A 22235-nucleotide genomic window follows, 5' to 3' on the forward strand; every position below is an offset into this window, starting at 1 on the left:
ATTTGTGTACAACTTGTCAATATCTTTTATTTCTTATTTACAAAACATGTACCTAATGCAACTGAAAAGCTAAACATGTAAACATTCTCTTCTTGCAGAACCACGGTTTGGCTTAAAAAAATACTTCTTTTTCAAAGGCAACAGAATAAGCACAATCCGTTTGTACAGAGTTAAAAAAAATGACAAAAACATCTCTAAATAAATAGAAATCGGTCTATCATCACCTATATGCATCATTCTGAGCATATTTATAAAAATGAGAAGCCACTTGTAATGAAATGGAACATTTTTGAAAATTATTTAAGTTTCAATCTTTAGTACAGTTCAGCTTGCTGGAACCCATCAGGTGAGCTGCTGCTTTGCAAATTTGGAGTCAAAGGCTCTTTGCTGGCCCAACAGAGCTGTCAGAGATCTACCCAAGGTTCTCTCCCAGGGTGTACAAGGAAGAAGGTCCACAGGACAACTCACTGAGTTTTTTACTGCTCCTAGGTAAGTCAAGTTTTCCAGACTAAGAAAGCTCTGTAAAGCTGTGCTCAGTTCGTGCAGTTGACACTGAGACACCTTTGTGTTATTGCACTTCTCAAAGCGAGGGGCAGGACAGGAGCCCTGCTCTGAAATCTGTGAGGGCCTGGCCTTTCTGCTGTGCCAGGGACTGAGGAGAGCAGGGGCCAGTGCTGACCACCAGGCCCTGGCACTGCAGGGCACTGCTTCTGCAGCTCTGGAGTTGTAGTGTCTTCCCTTCCACAAGAACCTGATCCGGGCTGTGCTGTCAGTGCATCTCACCTTGCACAGACTTTTTTTGCATACTTTTTGCTCTGTAAATTAGTTTAATAAGCAAGGAACTAGCAATATTTACTCTAAATGGGCCAGAGGCTCAGGACTGTTCCTCACTGATCAGCCTGCACAGAGCTCTAAATCCTGCAGCATTTCCCTCTAGTAGCAAAGCAGCTGTTGGAGCCTGAGTGCTTCAGTCACAGTATCATCTGAAGGTGTAGGAAAAGGGGCTCTCCCAGGGTTAGATTAAATTAAAATGAGGTGTCTTCTATGCCAGAACTGCTGCTTCTACCAGCAGGTGCTTGAGAGACAACAGGGTTTGTATGAGTAGATCCAAACCAGAACAGACCTCACAGCTTAACATCTTCTATGAAAAGCAGTAAGTACTTTAATTTGAAAATGCAGTCTTAGCATTTTCAGGTCTGAAACCAAAATAAATCCAGAAATGCAGGAATTACTTGAGGTTCAACTAAAGCCTAACTTTGGAAAGCAAAGTACCTGATCCAGTGGCCACCTCAAAGCTGCTTTTGTGCCACCAGTTCTAGACAGCAGTAGCTGAGTTCCAGCTCAGTTTCAGAACACTTTGGCCTCTGGAGCAGACAGAAAGCAATATGAGAGCGTGGATGTTTTTATCCTGTCTCAAGGCAGAGTAAAAACATTTCTCCAAGTCAGCTTTGGTGTGCTTTGAGCTGACCCACCCCGTGGACACTGACACGGGGCAGGAGTGACCACATGCTGCAGTTAATGCCTCTAAGCTGTAACAGTGGTGTCCTAGAAGATGGGCTACAGGCACAGGGGGATCTCTGCTCAGCTAAATTTTCAAGGAAATAGAAGTACAGACATTAGCACAGTGGAGGGATGTTACAGTGCCTCGACTCTTCCATTGAAGCATGTATTTGGAGCTCAAGGAGTTCTCAAGGTGCAGTGCCCCCACCTACCTTCACTGGGTGCAGTTTTATTGCCTCACGTCTCTCCCTTGTCCCCAGAGATGCAGAGCAGCCACAGGCCATGGCTGAGGACAGGCCAGCAGTGTTTCAGTCATGCAGCAAGGTCTGATCTCTGGGATGAGTGGGGGATCTTGCACTGCACCACTGTTCAGTCTCAGGCACCTGGGGCAGCTCTGCTCTACTGCCTGTTGTCTTTGGAGACGTTGTGTGCCAGCCAGTTCACTTTGGTTTTCCAGCTCTCCCGCAGGGCTTCATTAAACTTCACTCTGAAGTGCTTCAGTGCCTCCTCATCAGTCTTCCCAAGGGCCAGGGAGTCCTGGAGGCAAGAGGCACAAATCAGTGCACAACTGAACAAGGCACTGCTCAGCCAGGGTGGTTATGACTCAGGAGGCAAACTAGGAAATGAGAGCCAAGGCTTTGCCTCCTTCCTGCCACTGGGCACCTGCTGCCTTGGTGGTGAAGAAGCTGAGGAGGTTTCTGAGCACCAGCACCTGGCATTTCTGTGTCCTGCACAGGGCACTGGACTTCACTCACTGATTTGGAGCTTCTAAGAATCTGGCCTTGCACACTGAACCCCTCCTCACCAGCCACAAATCAGTGCTCAGTTTAACCCCCTGCATGGGTCTCCTCTTACCTTTAGGTACTGGATGTCTTTGGAGCAGCTGAGCTCGGGCAGCCCAGCAGCCTTCATCAGTGCAAAGAGGTGCAGGAAGAGGAGCCCGTGGCGCCGCAGGATCATGTAGGCCCTCTCACAGTACCCCCTGAACCTGAGCAGAGCAAAGCCAAAGCACTGAGGGCTGCAAGCTCCACCATTCTGTGAAGCATTTCAGCAGTCTGAACCCCGCTCTCTCCAGTTAATAATTGATTTATTTTCACCTGCACAGGCAGCTAGAAGCTGCCTTAGTGGTGGAAATTAATACTAAATATTTATAATACTAATACTCATTGGTGGAAATAAATACTAAAAATTCAGTGCTTCAAAAGCTGAAGTCAAGTTTAACTCCCAGCACTTACCTTTCAAATTTCTCATTGTTGTTAGTTTTTCCTTGCTGGATGACGTGCACAAAGTCATAGGTCAAGATGAAAGGGACTCGTTCTCTATTGATACCAAATTTAGTCTTGAAGTTCCCCAAAAAGTGACCAAAATCAATATGGAACAACTGGAAAAAAGAAAAAAAAATCAGAATATTACCTATCAGTGTTGAGTTCTCTTCAGTTACTGCACTGAGCAGCTCCTGGCTGGGGGTTCAGGGAGGGAGGGGGTGGCCCAGCCTGGGCAGAGCCCCCTGGGCAGAGCCCCCAGCCCGGGCAGAGCCCCCTGCCCGAGCCCCCTCCTCACCTGCCCCGTCTCCCGGACCATGATGTTGTCGCTGTGCCGGTCCCCGATGCCCAGCACGTAGGTGGCCACGCAGTAGCCAGCACAGGACAGGGTGAACTCCTCGATGGCTTGCTCCAAGGCGTCCCTAGAGAGGGAAGGAAGGAGTGAAAGGTGATTTTACTTTGGACTCCAGCACTGCCGTGGGAAGGGCTGTTTGCAGCGGCAGGAGAAGGGAGGGAAGCTCCTTTGGATTCCTGTTGTGCTCTCTGGAGGCAGGACTCCTCTCGTGGACAACACCCCATGTGTGGGGACACGAGGCTTGACTCCATTTTGCTCAGAAGGCACAATTAAAAACAATCCACATGGACCAATGGAAGATGCACCTGTTGCATTCCACAGCAGCACACAGTTATTGTTTAATTTCTTTCCTGAGGCTCTCAGCTCCTCAGGACGGGAAAAATCCTAGGAAAGGATTTTTCATAAAATATCATGGCTACAGACTCCCACCCCTGCTTCACAAAAAAGAGCTGCAAGGTCTGTAAGTGAAGGGCTCTGAGTAAGGTGGTGCCAAAATCTCCACACGAGGCCTCCAGGTGTGCCAGGCAGGGGAGCAGCCTGTGGGACAGCCTGGAGCTGTGCAGAGCTGAGGGAAAAGGGGCAGGAGGGGAAGGTGACCCTCACCCCGGGTTCTTGGACTTGAGCCAGTTCAGCAGAGCGTCCTTGTTGAAGGCAGCCGTGGCCACCATGTTGCTCTTGTTGAGCTGGATGTTGGCGATGGTGTCCGAGTGCATGACCACCTCAATCAGCCCCGTCTTGTCTCCTGTGGAGAGGCAGCCATAAGGGGTCATCCTGCAGAGATGAAAGAAACCCTTCCACTGAAATCCTGCCCACAAACAACTCGTGGTGATTTTCAGCTTTCCCTTGCCTGCCTGTCTCTCCCTTCCTGCCCCACAGAAGGTGCCCAGCTGCTGCCAGGGCAGCAGACAGACCTGCTGGGGGCAAAGCCAGCTCTCCACCCTGGCTGTGGGTGCAGGACAGCTGTGGGCACCCTGCTCACCTCAGGTCCAGGCCCTCCTGCTTCCACAGGATGTCCATCAGCTGGATCATCTGCAGAGTCAGCATGTCCTGGCGCAGATCTGGGCAGCGTTGCAGAGGAAAAGATCATTTTACTGCTCAAAAATATCCAATTACCACTGCACTAAAGTCTTAATTAAAGGGGGAAGCAGGTGAAATAAAAGCAGGTGAAATATAGAGGGGAGTTAATATATATTTTCAGATTACTACCAAAAAACTCACCCAAAAACATTGAAGTTCCTAATTTACACACCATCTTAATGGTCCAGATTTAGGCCCACTCACCCCAGTAGATACTGGAGACTAAAAGATATATTTTCACAAGCACAATAAAGACTTACCATCTCCATTTTTAAAAATTATACCCACTCCACCTCGACCTGTCTCTTCATTATTAAACACAATCCACAGAGGTTTCATTTTGGAGTCCATAAAGGTGCACTGATCCACACTAGGGGAAATAAAAATATTATCCTCAGTTTGCATCTATTAAAATATCAGCCATCCAAGCTGCCAGTCCTACAGCAACCCCACCCACTGATGGACCTGGGACTTCCATGAGGAAAGAACCTTGGGATAACACAAAGCCTGGCTCCAGTGTGAAACAAAGCACAAAATTCACACAAATTCAGAGCTGCAGATCTCTCCCTTACCAGACTTCAGCGAGGATGATGTTGGGGTTCAGGGGGGACTGGAGGTGGGAAAGGGCTTCCCTGTAGGTTTCCTGCTTCATGCACATGTGCATCATCTCCTTGGTTTGAGGCTTGGTGGCCTTCTGAGAACTCACTTTCACAAAGTCATTCAGAGCTTTCATCTTGTTCAGTGCTTCTCCCTGAAAAAAGGGAGGGATGAAACAGGGTTAACAAACAGGAAATTCCTGGATAAAGTTTAAAAAGCATTAAAATCTCCTGTGAAATGTAAACCTTGGTCCCATCTCTTACTTCCTCTTCAATTTGTAGCAATTTCACACATTGCAGCAGAACAAATTTAGTAGTATCTGCTTGAGGAAGATCCGTAATTAATTGTGGATACTCTGCTGGGCACAATGCAAGGTAGTGGCTGCAGCAGGAATAAAGCACATCACCACACACCAGGGAAGAAGTGAGGGGCCCTGGCTGGAAAGGTGCAGAGGATGAGCCAGCCCAGGCTGCCCTCTGCTGCTTTTGGGGAGCTCTGGTTGTGAGCAGCTCCCAGTGCACAGCCCCTCAGGCAGCTGATCTAGAAACAGCAGTGCTGTGCACACCTCAGCCCTTCTGGACAGACTGCAGCAGTGGGGGGACATCCCCAGGGGACCCCAGAGCCAGCAGCCCTCAGGAGGCTTTTCCTGTGCCGGTGACATCAATGTGGGAAAGCCAGGAGCTGGGAGCCAGGCAGAGGGGAGGCCCAGAGCAAGCAGTACCTGCTTCATCAGCACCTTCATGTGGTGGGTGCTGCCCCGGCAGTAGGCTTCCAGGATGAGCCCAAACCTCAGGGACACGGCGGGCACGTGCATCTCCGACCTGCGGGGAGCAGCAGGCTCAGGGCAGGGCTGGGTCAGGGCAGGGCTGGGTGACAGCAGGGCTGGGGCACCCCCTGTCCCCTCCAGCAGCCACGGGGAGCCACAGCACAGCACCTGTGGAATGGGGGAGGACAAAAAATGCCCCCACCCCAGAAGGTGATGGAGGAAAACCATTGCCTGAAATGATGAAATGATCTTTTGGGTGACTCAGCCCCCAACCCCTCCTTTGAGGACATCACCTGGGGAGCAAGAACAGCTCAGAGCTTATGGCTCAGAGCTGGCAGGTGGCCAAAGAAAATTCCAGCTCAGAGGTACGTGTGTGTATAGTCACAAATATATGTAAATTCTGGAAACAGAACCTAACCCAAACACTACAATGACAAAAGACAAAAAGAAATTAATATAAAGCCAATATTGTGTCCTCCTGGGATAATTCTTTTGAGTCACCCAAGGTAAAAAGTAGCAGTTCCCACATCACAGAGCAATGAAGGACTCAGTAAATGCTGGTTGCCCTTGATTTTTGAGAAAAAGCCCAAAAGATTTGCTGTTCACCTCAGATGCCAGAAGAGGAAGTGGCCGATCTTGCGGTTGGACAATGCCCTTTCCAGCAGGAACTTGGTTAATTCACAGTCTAGGTAGGATTCGTACTTGAGCACCTGGACGAGCTGCAGCAGGTACTGGAACACGTCATCATCCCTGGGGACAGAGAGGGAACATGAAACACAACCCTGTCCTCGGTGCCACGGCTGTTCCTGTGCCCGGCAGAGACAAGGCTGCCCCTGCTGCTCACAGCCCCTCAGCACCCTGAGCAGAAACAGAAAGGGCTCTGCCTCTCCTTACGTCAGCTTCTTCAGGGAGTTGATGGCAAAGGAGCCAACGTAACGGTCAGGAAAGCTGAAATCCAGCAGCTCCAAGGCATTCAGGACAGGCAGCTCTGGCCAGGTCTGGAGCAGGGAAATCATCTGTGATGACCAAAAAGAAAATAGCTAAAAAAAGGAACAAGGCTTTTATGACAATGGATATAAATCTGAAATTCTATTGATGAAAGAGCAGCTCCTTACAGGGGGTCACTATTTATAGATGCCTCACAGCAAGTTTGCAGATAGCAGGTCAAAAACTGATCCATTGAGGAGGCTTGTGCTGATCTCTTACTATTATTTAGGAAAATTCAATCCAGATATCTTTTTTCCCCAAGAATTATACAGATTTTTTTTGCCTCTAGTTTCTTGAAGGAGTAAACAAGACCTTGCTGGCCAGTAACAAATCTGGGACAGCCCCCAGAACCAAACAGAGCCCAGAAGAGCCAGACCCCAGCTGGGAACGTCCCTGAGAAAACTGAAACACCCCTGCAGAGCTGGGCTCCCAAAACCAGCTCAGGAACGTGGACACAGAGATGGAGCAGAGCAGGAGCCCTGCTGGCAGCCCCAGCCTGCTCACCTGGGCAACGTCCTCGTGCTTGTTCCACTTGGTGACGACGAGCAGCTTGGCCAGGGCCTGCGGGTACTGGTCGCGGATGTCGAACCTCCTCTTCCACACCAGGTCCTTCTCGTGCTCGTACAGCTCCGTGTGGCTGCGGCGCTCCAGGATCTCCCTCAGCTGCAGCTTCTGCACAGCAGGAGCACGCCCGGGCTCAGCACCCAGCTGGGGGAAAAGGGATGGAGGGCAAGGGGGAACAACCAGCCCACGAAACCGGCTGAAAACTGGGGCCAGGAGTCTCACCTCCTCGGAATCTTCTGCGGCAGCTCGGGGCTGTTCTCCGTTCCTCCCCAGCTCCAGCAGCTGGGGCACAAACAGAGAGGGTGAGGAAGGCTCTCAGCTCCTCTGTCACCATCACTTCATGCTGCCTTCACTGGAGGTCAGTCACTGTCACCTGCCCGGGCTCCCCTGTCTGCCTGGCACAGCCCCCGGGCCAGACCCCGCTCCTGGGGGCACAGACAGACCTCCCTCCCCTGGAACAGGCACATCTCCTCCTCCACTGGCCTGGCCAGTTGCAGTGACAGATGGAAATCTCCAGCTCACACATGGCTGTTATCACCCTGCTGAAAGGGAGGGAGCTGCCTGCTTTCACTCATTTCCCCTTTATTCCTCTTCCTTCCTGCAGAGCCTGATGCAGACTGAAGGCAGCTCAGTCAAACCCCTTTTCTAAACAAATGCTCATCCATTTCTTCAGTAATTCATAGCTCAGAAAAGTATTCACCCAAAGGTCCATTAGGTGAGAGGGAAAAGTGAAATTTTCAGTTAACAATATCTAGTAATCAAGTTTGCTTGCAGCCAGTGCCTGGTGATGGCTGCCCCAGAGGTTCCCCACTGGAAGGGACAGTGAGGGAATTCCCAAAACGTCCCTGTGCCCCACCTGCTCAAAGGATGGGTAGTACACAGGATGTGCTGCCACGCTGGGGAAGCAGATGACCAAGGCTGCTGCACTCTCAGTGTTGGGGTTGCACTGCACTGTGCCCATGGGGTTCAGAAGTTCCCCTTTCTCATCTGAAAAACAAAGCACGCAAAACCCGTGAGCCCAAGCCTTGCCAAGCTTTGGTGCAGAAAGCAGAGCAGGGGCTGTGCCTGGGCACTGCCTGGCCACCCTCCTGAGCCCTCAGGCAGGGGCATCCTCAGGTGAGCAGCCACCTCTCGGGTCACACCGCAAAGCCAGGCTCACCAGAGCCAGGCTCACCAGAGCCAGGCTCACCAGAGCCAGGCTCACCAAAGCCCCGCCCGGGCAGGGCTCCAGCTGCCACCAGGGCACAGAGCAGAGCCTGCTGCACTGCCCGGGGAGGCTGGGGGTGCCCGGGGCAGCAGCGCCCTGCCGGGCCCTACCTGGGAAGGAGGACCACATGTGCAGGCAGCACTCCCCCGTTTTCAGCTGGTCCTTGTAGTCGAAGAGCATCACGTTGGCCCAGGCGATGGGGCAGTCCTGCAGAGAGAGCACCGTGGGCTGCCTGCCCTGCCTGCCCTGCAGGCACACAGCCCTGCACAGCACACCCTGCCTGTGAACCCTCCAGACCTGACTGCCAGGTGGCACCGGGCACCCACCAGCACCTGGGCTCCTGTGTGGTGCTGGATGGCACCCAAGGCTCCCCACAAAGGAACTTCACCTGATACTGGGCAGAGCTGAAGAATTTCTAATTTTCCAATGAGGCCTTGCTACTCTACCCTCAGTATTTAAGGGAACTATTACATATTTAATATATTTCACAACTTGAGGGGAGGGAGAAGAACTTTAATTTTGAAAGAGGGAACACGGAGTAGGCAGGATTTTGGAAAAGGAGACTAAGGATGCTAGAAATAGCTCAAAATAGGAAAAAAGGCTTGGCTTCTTTGTACAATAATAAACACTATCTATAGAAATCAAACTTTACGCTGCCAATCCCTCACCACACCCCCAAAATAAACCTCACAAATCCAACCCAGCCTGGTTTTGGAGGAGGGAGACTCCAGCAAGTGAAGTGGCTGGGACATGGCCAAGACAAGAACCCATCCCCTGCCCTCAGGCAGCTCCCAGCCCCAGAGCAGACACACGTTCCACTGCTCAGCTCTCCTGCAGGCAGGTTCCCCAGATGGAACACTTGAGCACTCAGAGCTCAGATCACAGCAGGCTCAAGCACAGAACACAACTGGGAAAGGGTTAAAGGAGAAATTCTGCACTGAGGCACCCCAAACAGAGCCACAGAGCCACATCTGGTTCCACTGGGGCATTGCAGACAGGGCAGCCTTGCCCCACAGAACACCCCAGCACTGGGGGAGGTGACAGAGCCCCACTTCCCTCTAACGTGACAAAATGAGTCACCCCAAGCTGCTCTCACAACCTTGGAGCTGATTTGATTACTCCAAATATCTTCAGTGAAATCACATTTGAGACATCAGCTTGCAGACAACAGGGAAAAGCCAAATAAAACACCAGCAGCAGCAATAACCTTTTCTAACAGAGTAAATGACATCTAAGCACAGCTCAGAGCCTGCCAAAACACAAGGCAAGATTTCTGCTGGATAAGGTCCAGCAAATCAAGGATCCAGCATTCTAAAGACAGCCATCTCCTGCATGATTTAGAGAAACACTGAAAGCCAACCCTCCGGGTGACATTAACCCTCTGACTCATGCAGTCAGCCTGCAAACATTCCTGCTTTTGTGTAGTAAATGATGTAGTCCCACCTATCTGCTCTGGACAGTCTGCATATAAACAACATGGATGGAATTAACCTCTGAGGAAGGAAAAAACTGACAATCAAAACAAACAAACAAAAAAAATCAGGGTGCACTCTGTAAACTGCCCTTACCAATAATTTGAAATTATTTCTGGGCACTTCACTCAGAGCTGTAGCTCACCATGGGGAAAAAGATGAATAAGATCCTCTTAACAGCTCAGCTAAACAGACTGGCTCTGTTTTGTCAATCAGAACAGCAAGATTTCCTTCTGACTGCTTCCAAACTGAAAATTATTCCAGTGTGACCACAAGCATCCAGCCCGTGGATGAATCAGATCTGTCCAACAAAAGCCTCCAGCAAGAGCTGGGGTTCTGCTATTCCTAAATAAAAAAGAAACCCAACAATAAACTGTTAATCCTGATCCTGGCCTCAAAATGTTTCCAGTCCAAAGCCTTCAACCCAGAACTTGGTCCCCACAAGCAGGATTGATGAGCTGGCTGTGGCTCCCAGACAGGAGTGCCCAGCAACCCTGAGAGCCCCACTGGTGTCAGCACAGCAAAGCTCAGAACCCCCAGCAGCCAGGAGTGAGCAGAACTGAAATCTCCTGTACCACGCTCAGCAGTGCCCCATTGCTCTGCACTCCAGCACAGGTGGCATGAGCAACCCTCTCCTTAAGGCACGGGAACAGCCCTTGTGGTCACACAAAGAACAATCTGCAGAGGCACAAGTGCCTTTGCTGCTCACAAGAACAGAGCTTGAGGCTTACGTTACAACTCTGGGAAATCAGCAATTCCACTGAAGGCTGCAGCTGGATCTGCTTTTAGTTACTAAATTATTAATGGGACAGAAGTTTTGGAAAGTGAAAAAGCACCTGATTAAGATGCTCAAATCAAGATCTTCCAAGGTGGTTTAACACTTTCTATGGTCAGTTTGCAACACCTGGACAGTGACCTTGAGGAATCTGCACTTTAGTTTTACCTTGCCTAATGCTTTGCCATAATCAATGTTTGCATTCCCCCTCCCTAGCTGGTAATTTGCTCCACTGGGGACTTGCAGGAAGGACCTTGTTAGAAAGAAAATGCGACGGAGATGATGGTTTAACCTCAACTACAAAACAGGGAAGCTGCAGGAGAGCGAACCAGGGGCACCGAGATAAGTGATTCCTCTTTGGGTCAGGCATGCTGGGCATGTTTCTCAATGACCTTTCTAGAGAAGAAATTACATAAAACCAGCCTTTCTCACAGGCAGCCATTCCCAGCTCCCTTCTGCTGAAGGAGTCCCTGCCCGCGGCCCCGTGAGCCGTTTCATCAACCCGAAGCTTTGAGAGCCACGGGCACCAGCTCAGGACCGTGCCCTGGGCTCAGCCCCGGGCTGGCTTCACTTACAGCCTTCTTGGACTTCTTCTTGGTGGAGCGAGCCTTCTTGGCCTTCTCGATGACGGCGTAGAGCGCCAGGCAGAGGCGGGCCATGCGCGGCAGGTCGCAGACGCTGATGTCGAAGTCCAGGCGCTGCCGCCACACGGGCTCCGAGCACACGCTCACCTCCGAGCTCGACACGGTCTTGCAGAGCATCTCAGCGCCGTGGAACAGCCCTGCCTGCACCACCAGCTGGGCCAGAGCAGGGCAGCACAGTGAGACAGGGCGAGTTACAGCCTGGTGTGCCCCGGGGAACGGGACAGGCAGCCCTCGCCTTCTCCTGCCTCTCCTTCTCTTCTCCTGCCTCTCCTTCTCTTCTCCTGCCTCTCCTTCTCCTGCCCTCTCCTTCTCTTCTCCTGCCTCCCCTTCTCCTGCCCTCCCCTTCTCTTCTCCTGCCCCTTTCCCAACTCACCCAGTTCTGAAATCCCTCTCTTACTCAGCTTCAGTGAGGGCACTGTTATATTCTCATTTCATGCAGACTTGCATATTGGTTAATGTGGCATTTTCTTGCTTTTCCCAAAGGGCAGCTGCTCCCCTTCTCCTCATTTCCCCCTTCATGGCAAACACCCCACACATGCCAGGCCTCTGCTGCCTGCTGCCTTCCCCCTGCCACTCGCCACCTCTCCCACCACTCCTCCCAGAGCTGGCTTTGCCCTGCCCAGTGCCATTAGCTCAGGGCAGCAGCTCTGCTTGCTGGGCAGCAGCTTTCCTAAGGCTGGGCTGCTGGCTGCCCTCCTCCCTCCCCATGCCTTGTGCTGCAGGTCAGGGACTGCCAAGGGCTGAATGGAGCAGGTGGGATCACAGTGCCAGCCCCACTGTGCTCCCCACGCAGACAGGCTGTGACTGGGAAGGTGCAGGTACAAACCCCAGACAGAGTCAGGCCCCACCTTCATTCTCTCGTCAGCATTGACCTTGCTGCCCTGCACCAGCTCGATGTAGAAGGGCTGCTCATAGGACCAGAGAGAGCCATAGTTTGGCTGGAAAGAGAAAAGGGCTCTGGTCAGAAACAGATGCAACAGAGGCCTCTCGAGTCAGCACCAGAACTCATCTCCCATCCCGTGCTTTTGGACCCCACAGCAAAGAGCAAGAAGCCTGGGACAGCCAGGGAGGCTGTGGAGGGGGCTGGAAGGCTGGCTGGAAATTCCCACCCCGTTCCCCAGCTGCCCTGAGAAGGGCAGGGAGCTCCCACTGCTGCCCCAGCCCAGCCCAGCCCAGCAGCACCCAGGGTGAGCCAGGGGTCCCTGTCCCTTGTACCTTTTTCTTGGGGAGCGGCGGGGGCTTGCAGGCGGCCTTTGGGGGGCTGGTGATGCAGTTGCTCTGCTCGTCCCTCATGGCAATGATGGCAGAGGAGTGCACCATGGTCAGGTGGGGGGTCTGGCCCCGCTGCAGGCAGCTGCGGATGTGCTGAGAGGGGACAGGGTCAGCCAGGCCACCCTCAGAGCCACCAGCCCTGCAGGGACCCAGGCAAGGACACGGCCACCATCCAATTCCAGCTCCCAATTATCTCCTCCTGCTTTATCAACCTGCAACTCGCTGGCCTCTTGCTGCCAGAGCTGAGAATACGGAGTGCCTTTTATAGCTGGCATTTCATCAATGGGCTCAAATGGCTGCATTAAGGGAAAACACTGAGGAGGATTCAGCACTCCCAGCAGCAGCCTGCCCTGCCAGAGGAGCACATGACTCAGGATCACTTGCCCAACTTTCAGTGGGAGAGCCCTCACCCCACCATACAAGCCAGCAGATATTTCCAGAACCACAGCCTGTAAATGCATTTACACAGCACTTGGCACCCAGGGACAGGCTCAGACCACTGACCCCCAAAAATAAAGGTTGGTTAGGTTGCTGGAAGCACCCTGTGCCCTAGGCAGCATGCAGGTGCTGCCAGTTTGTGCTGTACTGCTGCAAACAGCACTCTCTCCTTCTCAACACGTCCCAGCCCACGCCCCCACAAGAGAAGGCCACGTGGGAACAGTCCCTGATAAAGCAAGACACGAGGCTCACCTGGAACTGGTGCAGGGGGTAGTTGCCATAGAGGAATTCACATTTCCCATTCACCTGCAGGGTGTAGTCCTCTGGCCTGTGCACGGCCTCGTGGCGGAACACCGTGGCGTGTTTCTTAACAGCATAGCTCATCAGGGTGATGGGGAAGTCCCAGGGGGAGATCTGGAACATGAAGCTCTCCTGCAACCCCAACAGCACAGCAAATGTCAGGCAGCAGCACGGGGCTGGCGTGGCACAGAGTGCTGCTGGCACTGAGGAGCAGCATGGCAGGCAAATCACACACATCAGGGTAAGTGGGGATATTGTTCCTGCCAAGCTGAGCAAGTTTCAGCAGTGTAAGCACAAGGCTGGAAATCAGGAACTTCAATTTTCAGCAGAATCACCAGTTCACGTGGCTGCCAGCCGTTCAGAGCCTTCCCACGGTCATTCCAGCAGCAGGGCAGAGGCTGGGAGGGTCCCCACGCTCCAGCTCACTGCTCTGAAGGGTGACCCTGCTCCATGCCCAGGCACAACAGGCAGAACGTGAGCCCAGGCAGGAGCAGGGGCAGCACAGAGCAGTGCCTGCAAGCTGTGCCTGCTGAGCAGGCTCCTGAGCTTCCAAAGGAAAGCCAGGCTCTGGATTCTGTGCTGCTTTCCCACCCAAACCCAAAAAGGTTCCCAGCCACGCCAGGCAGCAAGCTCAGCTCCCAGCTACAGCACACCCAGTGCAGGAGGGAGAGCAGCTCCCCCAAGCACCTCCAGCCTGGAGAATGGACACTGAGCACATGGAAACACTGCCCAGGCACACACTCTTCTGCCTCCACACGCTCAGAGCCTCCAAAGGAACAGCACAAACCATCAAACACCGCGACAGGAAAGTTCTGTGCTTTACCCCGCCAGACTGGAACCTGATGTTGACAAAAATGTTCTGGGTGGGGATGTGCAGGGAGCTGAGGCCCTTGGCCACGGGCTCCAGCTGCAGGGGGAAGTTGTACTCCATCCAGGCTGCCCAGCCCAGCTGCTGCCGCCGCGCCGCCGTCTCCTCGCAGAACTGGCACATCTTGGCGCGGAACTCGCTCACCTCGGGGTCCTGCACGGAGTCAAACTCGTGCAAACCTGGGGCAAAGCACGAGGGGAAGGCCAAATAAGGGTCTGCAGCCAGCGGGGGAATGAGCCTGTTCCTCAGGGGTTGTGGAAGTCTCCCTGAGCACGTGGCCCAAGCAGGGTCAGCCCAGCTGCCAGCTTGGAGGGATGGACAACGTGCAGTGGCACTGTCCCCTCAGTGGTGCCAGCAGGCAGCACCACCTGCCCTGGCCCTGCACAGAGTGTCCCCCCTTCTGCATCCCCTGCAGACGGATCCTGCTGCTGCCCCAGTGTGCCAGCACAGCCCTGCAGGCAGCCAGGCTGCTGGGACGGGCTGTGTGACACCCAGAGCCAGGCAGAGCCACCCAGAGCCACCCACAGCCACACAGAGCCATCCAGAGTTACCCAGAGCCACCCAGAGCCACATAGAGCCACCCGGAACCACCCAGAGCCACATAGAGCCACCTGGAACCACCCAGAGCCACCCAGAGCCACCTGGAGCCACCTGGAGCCACCCAGAGACACCTGGAACCACCCAGAGCCACCTGGAACCACCCAGAGCCACCCGGAGCTGCCCAGAACCACCCAGAGCCCCCAGAGCCCCCCGAGCCCCCCCGTCAGGCTGACCCCTGCCGATGAGCAGGCTGATCTGGGAGTTGATGAGCTTCTTGGCGCGGTCGCCCTCGCGCGCCACGAGGCGCAGCACGGGCAGGAAGGGCTGGATGTCGCAGAGGCGGCGCTGCTCGTCCTCCAGCTCCTGCTGCTCGGCCGTCTGGTTGATGCACGTGAACACGTAGGCCTCGGGGCCGCTGAGCATGTGGAACAGCGGCTCGTGCTGCGCCTGCCGCCACAGCACCTGCGGGAGCCGCGCCACTGTCACCCGCTGCCATCACCCTGCTGCCACTGCAACCCCGCTGCCACTGTCACCCGCTGCCACTGCACCCGCTGCCACTGCACCCGCTCCCACTGTCACCCGCTGCCACTGCACCCGCTGCCATTGGCACCCGCTGCCATTGGCACCCTGCTGCCATTGTCACCCACTGTCACCCGCTGCCACTGCACCCGCTGCCATTGGCACCTGCTGCCATTGTCACCCGCTCCCACTGGCACCCGCTGCCACTGCACCCTGCTGCCATTGTCACCCACTGGCACCTGCTGCCACTGCACCCTGCTGCCACTGGCACCCGCTGCTGTCACCCTGCTGCCACTGCAACCCTGCTGTCACCCTGCACACCTCACTGTGCTGCTGTCACCCAGCACACAGCTAAGGCAGAGCACAGCCCAGGTTCCTCCCAGTCCCCTGGCCCTCAGCCAGGCCTGGTGGCTGCTGGGCAGTTTTTATTTATTTGCAGGTGCCTTTCATCACTTCCTTTCTCCTCTTGTTTCGGGCAGTGTCAGCCCCTCAGCCTGAGCACTTAAATCACCCCCACCTGAACATCTCACAGCAGGCACCTGCTGACTCTGGGCCTGTAAACACAGCAATTACCCGCACTGGAAACAAAACTGGGTTAAGTAACTTGCCCCCAGTAACAGGAAATCTGTCAGGGTGCCAAGGACAGGAGCCAAGAGCTTCTCAAGTCTTGTCAACACTATCCAGTTCCCAAGGATGCTCCCTCCCTGTGGGCAGCACTCTCACATGACTTCACATCCCTCTTCTGACTCTCATCCTCAGTGCCTGCTGCTGGGGGCAGAGCCCTGAGCCTAACCCAGACTGGCACCCAAAGCTGCTGGAAGGCTGTTACCTGCTTGATGGTGCCCAGGCTGGCATTGCAGGGCACTGAGAGGTTCAAGTATATGCCTGTGGGCAGCAGAAAGTCCACCTGGATGTTTTGGTTTTCCCCCTTGGACCAGAATTCTGTAGGGCAGTAAATGCCTGGGGGCATCCTGCTCACTGCTTGGCCACCACCTGCAAGGGAAGGGAAAACAACCTGCTGCTGTTGGCTGTTATTTGCTCAGCTCTGTGCTGGGCTCTGTAGAAAATTAATGTGCAAAAGAACCCAAAGAAAGGAAGGTCAGCTCAGCCTTAAAGCTCAGGAAAAGTCAGTGAATTAGTAAAAATTCCACTTCAGTGCCTTTGAGCCACATGTAACTACAGCATTTGTTTGTATTTCAATGCAACCCTCTCTTAATCCCTTCTAGGCCAGGATTAACATCTACACCTGCATTTGACAAAGAAATAAGAGAATTATCTACTCTGGAGAACAAAGGCATTGTCCCACTAGCTCATCTGTGACCAAGCAGCCAAGAGAAACAGTCAGTTCCTACCCCTGGCTGTGCAAGGCAATCCTCAGGCCACATGCTCCAAGCTCCACTTTGTTTTTCCAGAGCTCAGGTCCAGCCTGCAAGAGGGAGAAAGAGTTGTTGCTGGTTCCAAGCATGCATGCAATTTTATACACACAAAAAAGTAATACTCTGCTGTACATCCCCTCGCTACAAGTACAGGAAAATGAAGCTGAAGGGTGAGGCAATCAGAACAAGTTTGTTAATTCCACCTGCAGCCTCTCCCTTGGCAGGATGCTACAATTTATTTCCAGGACATCCAGGGAATGCAAAGAGAGCAAGAATCTGAACGCTGTCAGGTACAAACTGCTGGTTCCAAACACAGGATGAAACAAAAGGCATTCACCAGCAGCCTGGCAGACATTTCTTTCTCAAAGACCTGTAACAAAGCCTCCATCCACTGCCCACAAGCACAATGCCACAGCAATAAACCCTCTGGTTTGCTGCATGGGTGGCAAGTGGCAGAGCGTGGTGTCCCCCGTGCTGGGACTCTGGAACTGCTGGCACTGGCTCCAGCAGGACCCAGGGACGTGGCTCTAGCGAATTCCCTGCAAGCACCCCAAGAATTAGTCAGAAATTCTAACTAATTTAGAGAAACCAGCTCACCCCAACTCCCTCTGGCCAGTTTTTCTGCAGGTCAGCAGAGGAACATCCCAGGGGAACAGCCTGGAAGGGGCTCAGCCCTGAGCCAGCCTGTGTCCCTTCTCCTCAGCCCACAAAAGCAGCACAACATTTCCCCATCCACAACTTCAAACACAGCCGTGGGTGCAGAGGCTTTGAAGGGAGCTGAGCAAAGAGCAGCTGATTCCCAAACCACAAAGGGCTGCTGGCAGCTCCTCAGGAGCCAGCCCTGGGCTCCAGCAAGCACAAGGAGCCCAGCATCTTATCTGCCAGGTCCTGGGAGCACACCACTTCCCTGTCAGCAGTGAGGTCAGGATTCCCAGAAACATGAGCTGTGCTTTATCTGTCCTGCTTCCTCAGCTGCAGCACCACAAACCACCCTGCAGCGAGGGCAGCAGGGAGGGGCAAGGCTCACCAGTCTGAATAAAGCAACACAAGCTGCCCTTGTTCTCTGCCCACCAACACTAAAACCAGCAGGTTTCTGGTGAATCTGCTACCTCAGCCTGAGTCAGCAAACCACCACAGCTCTAGTGACCAGCAGAGACAGACACAGCCAAGGCTGAGCTGCTTCCTCCTGCTGAGGATTTCTGTCTGGCACCACATCCCAGAGAACACAAAGAGCCTGCCCAAGCCAAGAGCACGACAGTGTCAGCTCAAGCTCAGCACCTTGTCTTTCCACACTCCCTGATTTACAGGATGCAGGATTTTCTCCTGGTGTGAATATACCAAAGGAAGAACAACTCTGGACTTTCATAGTTTCTAATACATATTTTACCAAGTCTCTCCCCTTCCCACTGCTAAATTCAGAATGTGCTACCTGCTGGAGCTCAGGTCTGATGTGACAGTTCTTCCACGAGGCCAGCTCTGCACAGATCCTGCACTGCCTGACTTCCCTCTCCCCCTCTGCCCTGGGAAGCTGAACAGAGTTCTCCAACCTTGTCTGTGCTGTCTTGACCTCACGTGTACAAGTAATTACAATTCCCTTTTCTCTGGGTCGTGAACAGCAGCATCACTCCCTTTTGGCAGGGTTTACACTACTGGAGTAATCTGAGATATACTCTGTCTTTCACTGCAGCAGTCTTCCAAAAAAAAAAATTCTCCGATATAATTGTCAATTTTTAAAGCCCAGATCTCTTCACCACTGGGCAGTAAAAGTGGTGGAGGAAAATAACCATGAGACAAAATTTCACTTTTCAGATTAAGGCAACTCCACAACTTCCCCTGTGCCCTCTGCTCAGTTCATTATTCTTTACTGTGCAGGAAAGCTACAGGCTGCTCTCCCCTTGCAGAATTTAGTGTGCAGGTCATAAATGTATTTTCAGCAAAGAGGGGAGCTGGCCAAGGCAGAGCTGAGAAATAAACCCCAATTTCACTGGATGCCATACAGAGAATAGAGGCACAGCATCAGCAACAGGAGGAGCACAGGTGAGGGGTGTGAGGAAAGGTGAATTTGTGCAGAGTGCCAGGGTGCAGGAGACATCTGAAACCACCCAGCCAGTATTTAACAAGCCAGGAGCCGACACAAAACCTACTAACACAAATTTCAATTTCCTCTTGTGGAGTTTATCAACCACAGCTCTGGTGTTTACAACATGAAACTGCTTTGGAGAGGAAAAGGCAAAAAAAAAAAAGAACCCAAAAAAGAAAGCAGCAAGATCAGCCATGGAGCAGCCTTCCTCTGCAAGGCTGCAGCATCAGACAGACACGGAAGCTGCAGCAACACCCACAAACAAATTGTAGCATTAGAAAACCCCAGGAGTACCAAAATACCTGCAGCTTATAGGAAATGAGCATCGCAGAGCCCACAGGTGAAGGGCTGCGTGGGAGAGGCAGGAAGCCACTTTCATTGCAGCCAGGAGCCTGCCTGGGAGGAGAGCACCGGCTCTGGGGGCACACACGTGTTTGCCATGGCTGTGGCACACCGGCAGGGCCCTGGGCAGAGCCCTGAGCTCCCCCAGCACTTCAGGCTGCTCTCAGAGGGTTTTGAGCTTGGTCTTGATATCCTGGCTGGGGTCACAGGGTAACAAAACAGGTCCACACTGCAGGCAATCATTTGAGTGTGACCGGCAGTAAAAGGAACCCCCAAATCGCCCTTCAGGGGAGACTGGGAAGGATCCTGCAGCAGGTGAGTGTCAAACTGTGCCTGCACACGGGAGTTGGGAGAGGAGCTCCCCCCGGCAGGGTTTGCTGGGACCCACAGCCAGTGCCAGCCTCTCCACACACACACACAGAACCAGGCTGTGCCTTTGCTGTGCAGGTCAGGCTCTGCTCCCAGCACTGATGTTTCCAGCCCAGCAGCCTCCTGTGAAACAGCATCCGAGTCTGAGCTGTGCCACCTCTGCTCTCCCTCAGCTCCAGGACAGACCACAGCTCTGGTTCCTCCTTCAACACACCACAGGTGTCAAACTCGGGTCATGAACCAGGTAGGAAAACACTGGGGACTCCTCAGGAAAGTGTGGAAAACCATTCCAGCACTGAACAACCCCTAAAATCAAGAGCCTGGCTTTTTATCTTCCTCAAACCCTAGTTTAGAGTATTTGAATTCCCTTTACCTGGTTTACCATCATATGACTTCTACCTCCACCAAATAAAATAAAAATCAAACAAAGTGGTTTTTTTTTCATATTATCAGCTTCCATTTCATACATTGATCTCTCCTATCCTGCCAGAGTTGTCTGCACTGATTCACTCATTCTTTCAACAGCAGTTCATTGTTCATCTACACACCAGACACAGTTATGCTGCTTTGACAATGCCTTTTCTCAGATATTTCTGAGCCCCTGATTAATCTGATTTACACAAACCATTAGAGGGGTGCCTTGGCTGTGCAGGTCAGGCTCTGCTCCTGAGCCCACTGAGGCTTCCACCCCAGCAGCCTCCTGTGAAACAGCATCCGAGTCTGAGCTGTGCCACCTCTGCTCTCCCTCAGCTCCAGGACAGACCACAGCTCTGGTTCCTCCTTCAACACACCACAGGTGTCAAACTCGGGTCATGAACCAGGTAGGAAAACACTGGGGACTCCTCAGGAAAGTGTGGAAAACCATTCCAGCACTGAACAACCCCTAAAATCAAGAGCCTGGCTTTTTATCTTCCTCAAACCCTAGTTTAGAGTATTTGAATTCCCTTTACCTGGTTTACCATCATATGACTTCTACCTCCACCAAATAAAATAAAAATCAAACAAAGTGGTTTTTTTTTCATATTATCAGCTTCCATTTCATACATTGATCTCTCCTATCCTGCCAGAGTTGTCTGCACTGATTCACTCATTCTTTCAACAGCAGTTCATTGTTCATCTACACACCAGACACAGTTATGCTGCTTTGACAATGCCTTTTCTCAGATATTTCTGAGCCCCTGATTAATCTGATTTACACAAACCATTAGAGGGATGTAGCTGTACCATGAATTGTCCCTGGCAAGGGATGAAAATGCCCTCACCTAACTCTTCAGGCCTCTGAGACACTACAGAGCATCCCCTTCCCTGCCAGAGGTGCTGATGAAAACCAGCACTTAATTAACAAAATTCAGCATCTTCTGTGCACCAAGATGTCACTGGAGAACCATGGATTTTCCTGCCATCCATGGATGTGTCCTGGTTATGTGGAACAGGCTTTAAACAGCCACTGGGGCTAAAGAATCCCCTTTCCTTAATGAAATAAAATATCCTTTGAGCTTTTAAATTGTTCAATGCCCACCTCACACACACACACTGCCACAAAACAGCCTCACAGGGAAAAGTAATGGGAGCAGAACTACACTAATGTGATCTGAACTGGGGATAACCTTGTTTGTGTGCAGGGCTGATGATGAGAGGGGCTGTCAGCAAGAGAAGAGATAGGAAAGCAGAATGCACGTGTGCTGATAAAAACAGGCTGCAGTTTTTGGGGCTCCAGAGGAGCATCAGAGCAATATGCCACCACTCAGGCTCAGCAGAACCTTAGATCCAACAAGAAGCAACAGCCAGAGGGAGGGAAAGAGGAGTTCAGGCAAAACAACTTGAGAGGAAAATAAATGTAAAGCCATTCCTCATTCTGGGAGTAAAACAGTATCACCAGAGAGAGACACCACAGAGAGAGAAAAGCACCTGATGGGACACTCGAGAACCTTGGTGGAAACTTCCAAGCAGCTTTTAGGCAAGTTCACAGCACTGCCTGAGGAACTACCCAGAGGGAAACCGTATATCCAGTGGATAAAGCAAAAGCTTGAAAACCAGCGCTGTGCACAGCTCTGCTCCCAAACCTGACAGGCGTTTGCTGCACAACTTCAAACAACCAACTCCCCCGCGTTTCAGCTCTCTCCCATGCACGAGTACAGCCTGTAACCCATGGGCTGTTGTGACTCTTACATGCTGCCAAAGTGACACGAGATCCTTGCACCCCTGCTGCTACTGCTAGCACGGGCAGAGCCTGGGAGCTGGAGGAAGTTGTGATAAACGAAAGCTTCCAGCTGAAGAAGTTGCTGAAATTAGGCTTTTTCAACTGCTCCCAACGGCTCCACAATGCCAGAAGCCCGAGTCCATCTTGTGGATGGGAACAAAACACAAGCCACACGTTTCTGATGACTTCTACCATGACATTCAACGTCCAGGTTCCCACCTCGGGCACGTACAGCGTGCCACGCTCCAGACTCTCCTCTGGGAGCCCTGAAAACACTCTCACGGCCTGCCAAAAGCACGATCCAAAGCTAACCCGGAGCAGAACCACACATGGCTGTGGGCAGCCGAGCCAGGCAGCACAAGCCCTGCCCCAGGGAAGGTCCGGGGGCCGCTCCAGGGGCTGCCACTCCCCAGGCCCGGCGGGGACAATCGTGGCGACAACGCGCCATGTGCCAGAGCCACCTGAAGGCCAGGCAGACACCAGCACAGCCGGTGGGGTGGGCCGGCAGGTGATGAGGGGCCAAAACAACCATCCATCCATCCATCCATCCATCCATCCATCCATCCATCCATCCCTCGGTCCCCGGGCGGCTCCGGCGGCCAGCGGCGGTGCCGGCCCCTCTCCCCGGGAGGCAGGAGCGCTTTTCCCGAGCAGCAGCAGCCGCGGCGCTGCCGGAGCCCGAGCGCAGCCGGCGTTTGCCGCAGGCGGCCCCGCAGCCCCGGCCG

General features: G+C 52.9%; 1 protein-coding gene across 5 annotated transcripts in view; it reads right to left on the bottom strand.

The window, feature by feature from the left end:
- Window positions 1-7: 7 nt before the first annotated feature.
- The window catches only part of PIK3CD (phosphatidylinositol-4,5-bisphosphate 3-kinase catalytic subunit delta), a 35969-nt gene continuing 13741 nt past the window's right edge, over window positions 8-22235 (bottom strand). The window contains exons 1-24 of one of the 5 annotated variants that reach the window (XM_039727774.1): window positions 21219-21431; window positions 16496-16569; window positions 15973-16136; window positions 14858-15086; window positions 14040-14263; window positions 13169-13348; window positions 12422-12571; window positions 12055-12144; window positions 11138-11359; window positions 8426-8522; window positions 7965-8095; window positions 7331-7390; window positions 7049-7216; window positions 6452-6573; window positions 6164-6307; window positions 5513-5612; window positions 4767-4945; window positions 4455-4564; window positions 4097-4175; window positions 3721-3888; window positions 3061-3184; window positions 2736-2881; window positions 2356-2488; window positions 8-2037 (exon numbers count right to left, since the gene is read on the bottom strand). In XM_039727774.1, the coding sequence (XP_039583708.1) occupies window positions 1900-2037; window positions 2356-2488; window positions 2736-2881; window positions 3061-3184; window positions 3721-3888; window positions 4097-4175; window positions 4455-4564; window positions 4767-4945; window positions 5513-5612; window positions 6164-6307; window positions 6452-6573; window positions 7049-7216; window positions 7331-7390; window positions 7965-8095; window positions 8426-8522; window positions 11138-11359; window positions 12055-12144; window positions 12422-12571; window positions 13169-13348; window positions 14040-14263; window positions 14858-15086; window positions 15973-16113 (3135 nt within the window). In that variant the 5' untranslated portion in view covers window positions 16114-16136; window positions 16496-16569; window positions 21219-21431 and the 3' untranslated portion in view covers window positions 8-1899. Of the gene's footprint in view, window positions 2038-2355; window positions 2489-2735; window positions 2882-3060; window positions 3185-3720; window positions 3889-4096; window positions 4176-4454; window positions 4565-4766; window positions 4946-5512; window positions 5613-6163; window positions 6308-6451; window positions 6574-7048; window positions 7217-7330; window positions 7391-7964; window positions 8096-8425; window positions 8523-11137; window positions 11360-12054; window positions 12145-12421; window positions 12572-13168; window positions 13349-14039; window positions 14264-14857; window positions 15087-15972; window positions 16137-16495; window positions 16570-17116; window positions 17361-21218; window positions 21432-22235 lie in introns of those variants that run through there. The other 4 variants (XM_039727775.1, XM_039727772.1, XM_039727773.1 and 1 more) reach the window with 4 other exon arrangements.

The sequence above is a fragment of the Passer montanus genome, unplaced genomic scaffold (genome assembly GCF_014805655.1).
Source record: "Passer montanus isolate IOZ18808 unplaced genomic scaffold, ASM1480565v1 scaffold62, whole genome shotgun sequence".
NCBI lineage: Eukaryota > Metazoa > Chordata > Aves > Passeriformes > Passeridae > Passer > Passer montanus.